The following is a 7,500-nucleotide window of genomic DNA, read 5'->3' on the forward strand; positions in this document are numbered from 1 at the left end:
TTAGGATGAAATGCTGATACCGCAGTTCAACTGATATGCTTTGACGCCTTTACTCTAATGACATAGATACAGGACCTGGAATTTTAAAAGGGAGTTTAGTCGGCACTATCGACCCAGTACTTGACTGGTACCATATTTTATTGACCCTGAAGGAATTGATTTGAAAACCTCTAGGTTTTTTATTTGTTTAAATATTTCTAGATTTCTGTTGCTAGTGATACAATATAGAGCTTTAACTATAGTCATCCATTACCTGATGGTAAACTCACTGGGCCTCTGCCAAAATAATTGGTTGCTTGAACTTTAAACGAATACTGTAGGCCTGGGTACAGCTTTTCAACTATAAAGGAGCGCGGGTATTTGGTTGAGAGCAGTGTATTTTGATAGGGTATATCTGAAAAGAAAACATTAATGAATGAAAGACAATAACAAATACTTGAACGATGTAAGGTGTTATCACAAAGACTATTTACAGCTAGACAGACAGAGGCAAAGAGAGTTAAGGGGTTTGATACATGGGGTAGAACATTGCACGAGTATAGGGGATGAGTACTTGCAAGAGCAAACGATAAAATGATCTAGGAAGGTGACTTGGTAGAAATGAGAGCTAAATTCCCTTAAATCACACCCTTATGCTTTGGAAAATGAGAACACACTGAATAATATCATCCAGGATAGACATTGTCTGAAAATTAGGCGAGATGATCACGTATGAAACAGCTTTGGTCATAAGGACCGAACTGAGAGAAAACGTCAAAAAACCAGGGTGGAGAGGAGTCATCAAGGACGAATCTTCGTGGATGCCTGACATTTTAAATTTAACAGCCAAATCATACGATTGTTCAAAATAGAGAAAAGCCATTGTATAATATAACCCGAGATACATTTTGTGACGACTGGAACACCCCGAATGACTCGTGCTTACTTTAAATATAAAGGAAGGTTTAGAGTGGAAAACTATAGTAGTAGTAGTAGTAGTAGTAGTAGTAGCAGCAGCAGCGTCAATTGCACCAACAGCCGTAGCAACAGCAACAGTAGTCGTAGTCGTAGTAGTAGATTGTTAATATTAACACTAATGGTACGTTAATATTAGCATCAAATATTACATTAATATTAACAATATTTACACCAAAAGTTACGTCGACTTTAACAGCAAATGTTACCGCAAATAACAATATTAATACCAAATATTACATAAATATATAAATTAATGCTAAATGTTATTTAATGACAAATGTTACGTCACATTAACAATACTACCACCGAATGTAACAATGTTATGTCAATATTAACATCAAACATTACTTCAACGCCAATTCTGTACTTCAAAATATCAACATTAAACGTTACATAAACATTAAGTTCAAAATTTACATCAATATTAACATGGAATTTTACGCTAAGTTCAACGACGAATATAACTAGAAATTTGTCGCTAATATTTTAAAGGTAACTTTCACGAAAATATCGAACGAGATATTTGCAAGGATGTGAGAAAAACGTTAGCAAAAAAGAAAAAGAAAATGTTTCGTTCAAGTAAGAGAAGCATACTTTTTGTATTATATATTCAAACTTCATTTTGTATTTTTTGTTCTGCCAACGCCAAAAAATTATTATTATTATTATTATTATTATTATTATTATTATTATTATAAAACAACACACAAAGACAGAATAAAAAAAAACCGCAACACAATCAAAATAATCAGCAGGGAATATTTATATTAAAAAAAGAAAATGTATCGATTAAATACTTTCTAAGTTTCACCTAATATCAATATTTTCTAAAATTAGAAATAAACATACATTTTTTTTTTAATTTGCTTGTCTTTTGTTTTGTTATATTTTGTTATGCTTTTGTAGTTTGTTTGTATTTTTATACTAATAAATTTTAACGTTTTGATTTCAGCATTCATTGTCTTTTTTTTTTTCTTTTTTAAATTTTTTCTTTTACTTTTTGTTTCGTTTCGTTTCGTCAATGATTGATGGAGCTGAGAAAAGGAAATTTTTACATAATTTATTTAAAGTACACCTGAGTGCGGTGTCGGCGAGGTGGACGGGGGTTGCTGAGCGTGGGGGGGGAGTAAACATACGTTTCTTAATGACGTTGTAGAAACACGGTATTTTAGCTGGCAGCACTGTTATTAAGTAATCTGTGCGGTTTTAATTAGATTCTCTTTTACATTCGTCCCCACCTTTCCCCCACCTTCTACTCCCTACTACCAGCAATCCCACCATCACTGCCATGGCCACCATCATCGGCATCATCATCATCGCCATCATCATTATCATCATCATCAAAACCATCATCCCAATCATCGTCACCGTGCTTATCATCACCATCAACACGATCACGATCATCATCATGACTACTGTCATCATCATCCGTCATCGTCGTCGTCCTCAACATCATCATCATCATCATCATCAATACCTTTATCATTATTATTACCATCATCGTCATCGTTGTCATCCTCACCGCCATCATCATCAACAACAAGCCACCATCGCCACTACCATCACTACCTCCATTTTCTTCATCAAGGTCGTCGTCACCACTAATAACAACGCTCTCCATCTTCTTCTCATTCCCTTTCTCCTCACCATCTTCCTCCTCCACCTCCTCCTCCCTCCTCCTCCTCATCATCATCATCATCATCGTTATCACCAACGTTATCATTATGAATCATCACCGTCTCACCTTCATCTCATTACCATCTCCACCGCTATGACCACCGCCACCACCATCATCTACACCACCACTGTTATCCCCCGCTACCAGCAGCAGCAGCACCACCACCACCACCATCTCTACCATCGACTTCGACATCAGCGTGAGAGAGAGAAAGAGAGAGAGAGAGAGGAGGGAGTGGAAAGAGTGTGCAGGGGCCGTTCTGCAACAGCGACGAGGGTTCTTTTGTTTTTTTTAGATTTGCCCGTCGGCTCATCATTTGAATCGCTTTACTATTCTCAGTTGGGCTTTAACTATTGCACCACACACACACACATACACACATACACACATACACACATAATTACACGCACAACAAGACACATTACACACATGCAAGCACGCACATACATACATGCATATATATGCATCTGCACTCATACATATATCTTCTCACGCGATAGCACACACAAATATACACACACACATATACACACGTGCATAAACAACTACGCACGCAACCACACACAAATTCACATATACACGTACACATCTACACCTACACACACACACACATGCACACATAGGCACACTATACACGCACACATCTACACACACATAAACAAACACACATCTACACACAATATTCTCACGCTTATAATATTCACATGCACACATACGTTTGCACATACACCTCCATACACATACATCTATACACGTACACATACATAAGAATGCATGCACACGCATGCACACATATACAAACACACACACACACACACACACATCATGTGATGCTTCATTAAAGCATAACAAGTGCAACGCTGGTGAATATTTAACGAAAATTCTTAACGAATCAGGCTATAACAGATAGAAGCAGATACTTAAATATATATATATACACGTATATTCCCCAGTGGCATTGGGGTTCGAACACGCTAACTATTAACCACAAAACTACTCGGTAACTTCTGCTTGTTTCAATGGAAGGGTTAGTATCTACACTCACCGAGCTGTTCTCGTTTTTGTCATCTAACCCTATTTTCTATTCACCCCCTTTCATTTTAGAGGCTCGTTAACAAATCAATACTAGTTGTGAAGAGTCTCAACAGTTTTGTTAAGGCAATGAGATGGCAGAATTGTTAAAACGTCGGACAAAAACGTCTTATGTTTTGAGTTCATTTCCAGCGGAAGTCAACTTTACTTTTCGTGCTTTTAGGGTAGATAAAATAAAGTACTAGTCAAGTACTAACATCAAAATAGCTGGCCTTGTGCGTAAATTCTTAGAAACCTTAATTATTAAGACATTCAAGGATGTGAATTGGTAGAATCGTTACTATGCCGTAGAAAATGTTTAGCGGCATTTCTTCCGGCTTTACGTTCCCAGTTCAAATTCCGCCGATATCCACTTTGCTTTTCATCCTTTCAGGGTCGCGTACGAATTGAGTGTGCTGTGTATGCGTGCGGCGCGCAGTTTGTTTTGTGTCTGGGAGTGTGTGTATGTGGGTGTGTACTTTCGCGTAATTTACAAGCGTCACTTTATTTAATACGTTTACCTGGGTGTTCTCTTTTTCTATAAGATTTTGCTACCCTCATTATCTTTCCTTAGTAACAAACATCCCACTCTTGTGTTCTGGCTTCTGCGCCATGACACCGAAATGACCAATTCAACCACAGAGTGAAAACACTAAACAAATTATAATCATCTGTGGCCGCACCATAAATTATGGAGTTAACGAAGTGATCTCCTTGAAGCCACACCCAATCTACCTCGCTAAGGCAAACTGTGAGTAGAAAAAGCGATTGGCTCTTTATCAATTCCACATTCCATTCAACTCTCGATTGATAAAATGTACAACTTTTGCCTAGTTCGTTTCCTTTTGAATTCCAACGGAATTTGAACTTTGACCGTAATTCAAGACAAGTAATTTTCAATGGACGAGCCGAATGTACTTGAGGAGAAAGGACACCTGATAGATATGAGGCATTTTAATTATACACAATATGCATTCAGTAACCCTTTTGAAACAACTGTAGTGCTTGAATACGTCTCTCATTTACTGGAACAAAGTGTTTTACTTTACTTACTTTCGACAATAGGAACGTAATTCCGGTGGTAATTATTGGCCGCTAAAATGGTAAAGAACTGTATAGGTGCCATATGAGAGTCGCCGTCAGTCCATATTACTTGGAATCCTCTTTCTATCCCAGGTAGTTGTAGCGCATACACGCCTGCGACGGGGCCTGGAGGTCCTGAAATGCACCAAACGAAACAATTAAAACAGTGTAGAAGTGATATAAATATACAATAAGGAGAAGATAGAATACCATTAAAATATATATAAAATATATGTGTATATGTATATGTAGGCATATATATATATATATATATATATATATATATATATATATATATATATATATATATATATATATATATATATATATATACACATATAAGAGACCAAAGTGTACGTACGCCGCTATAGTGTGTGTGTGTACGCACAAAATGGGACAAGAACGCAAAACATCCAGATAGACGATACGATACGATACAAAGAAAACAAGGACGGGTCATTCGGAGTTCTTTTTCCTCAGTCGAGTTCCAGATTATCTTTGCAATTTCGGATGATATATATATATATTGAAAACCCCACTAGAATGGGAGAAAGCGCTAATACATGATCAAAGTTATATGATATATAAAAAATGTAATATACAAATAAATATCTGTAAATATAAACCATCCGATTTTCTGAGTACCTCATTTCTTCTAATATATATATATATATATATATATATATATATATATATATATATATACTGGTGTGTCTGGAGAGAGTCATTTTCTCTTTGCGCCTTATAATTTAACACACTCACCGGTAAAATTTCCACTTATTTCTAATTTTTATTTTCCTAAAATTTTCGTTGCGTCTTGCAACCTTTTCAATAGACTTGAGGCGTGTGTGTGCGTGTGTATGTGTGCATGTATGAGTTTGTCCCCCACCACCACTTGACAACCGATGCTGGAATGCTTACGTCCCTGTAACTTAGTGGTTCGGCAAAAGAAGTCGATAGAATAAGAAATTAGGTTTACAAAAAATAAGTCCTGGGGTCCATTTGTTCGACTATAGGCGTTATTCCAGCATGGACACAGTGAAATGACTAAAACGTGTAAAAGAAAAGAATAGAATATATATATTCTATTCTTTACTTTGTATGTATATATATTATAAGGCGCAAAAAGAAAATGACTCTCCCCAAACACACCAGTATATATATATATAAAGGGAACGTTTACGAAAATAAACAAAAGACGAAGGCAGGCGGAGTACAAACAAACAAATGTATTAGTATAACGCTCAGGAATAGAAAAAGTCTTTTACGTTTCGAGCCTACGCTCTTCGACAGAAAGATACACAGAGAAAAACAAGGAGAGAGAAAATGCGTGTAGGAGCTAACGATCTATCATATATATATATATATATATATATATATATATATATATAATATATATATATATATATATATTATATATATATATATATGTACATATGTATATATACACATATGTAAATGTCGAACGATGAAAATGAGTACTTAACAACGCATTGGTGAATATAATTTCTTTATTTGTGAATTAAGGCTACCATCAGTTTCATTTTAAGAAAAGTAGGAAAATGTCCTGGTGTCTTAACAATATTTCAAGCCGATATATATATATATATATTATATATATATATATAGGTAAAATTTTATCGTCACTAATTATGACTGATGGTGCAGAAACCTTATGTTGCAAGAAATAAGAGTTATAAACTGTTAATAGAGTAAGTTACGCGCAATATATACACACAAGTCTTTCAATAGTGTATGTGCATTTTGTGTGATACACAGCCCGCGATCTGTTACCAGATATGTGTGCGTGTGTGTGTGTATAACTGCGTGTGGCTTAGTGGTTAGGGTGTTGCCCTCATGATCGTAAAATTACGGCTTCGATTCTTGGATGCGTTTTATATAAATATATATATATATATATACACATTAGCCCCTTGTGGGCAGTAAAGAATATATATATATATACACATATATATATATATATAACAATATATAATATATATATATATAGGTAAAATTTTATCGTCACTAATTATGACTGATGGTGCAGAAACCTTATGTTGCAAGAAATAAGAGTTATAAACTGTTAATAGAGTAAGTTACGCGCAATATATACACACAAGTCTTTCAATAGTGTATGTGCATTTTGTGTGATACACAGCCCGCGATCTGTTACCAGATATGTGTGCGTGTGTGTGTGTATAACTGCGTGTGGCTTAGTGGTTAGGGTGTTGCCCTCATGATCGTAAAATTACGGCTTCGATTCTTGGATGCGTTTTATATAAATATATATATATATACACATTAGCCCCTTGTGGGCAGTAAAGAAATATATATATATATACACATATATATATATATATATAACAATATATATATATATATATATATACATATATATATATATATATATGTATGTATGTATGTATGTATGTATGTATGTATGTATGTATGTATGTATACACCCATATACATTATCAAAATAAAAAGAAACAAGAACCAAATGTATAAGATTCAGGTTTTGACTACAAACCTTTGACATAAAGCATTGCTGAAGACTCAACGGAGTCAACTGGAGTCTCAAGAATACAAGTATATATTCCGCTGTGTCTAAACTGTGCAGATCTGATGTATAATCCAGAACGTTGGTCTCTATCAGAGGTGGCCTACAAAATCGATATGATATCATAGTTTAAACTGTATGATGATCA

General features: G+C 35.1%; 1 protein-coding gene across 1 annotated transcript in view; it reads right to left on the bottom strand.

Annotated features, from left to right (window-relative positions):
• LOC115232127 (contactin-like) overlaps positions 1-7,500 on the bottom strand; it is a 55,400-nt gene that overhangs the window by 24,963 nt on the left and 22,937 nt on the right. Inside the window, exons 11-13 of the mRNA XM_029801982.2 lie at positions 7,323-7,455; positions 4,760-4,924; positions 254-394 (exon numbers count right to left, since the gene is read on the bottom strand). Of these exons, the coding sequence (XP_029657842.2) occupies positions 254-394; positions 4,760-4,924; positions 7,323-7,455 (439 nt within the window). The remainder of the gene's footprint in view (positions 1-253; positions 395-4,759; positions 4,925-7,322; positions 7,456-7,500) is intronic.

This window comes from Octopus sinensis, unplaced genomic scaffold (genome assembly GCF_006345805.1).
Source record: "Octopus sinensis unplaced genomic scaffold, ASM634580v1 Contig19383, whole genome shotgun sequence".
Classification (NCBI taxonomy): domain Eukaryota; kingdom Metazoa; phylum Mollusca; class Cephalopoda; order Octopoda; family Octopodidae; genus Octopus; species Octopus sinensis.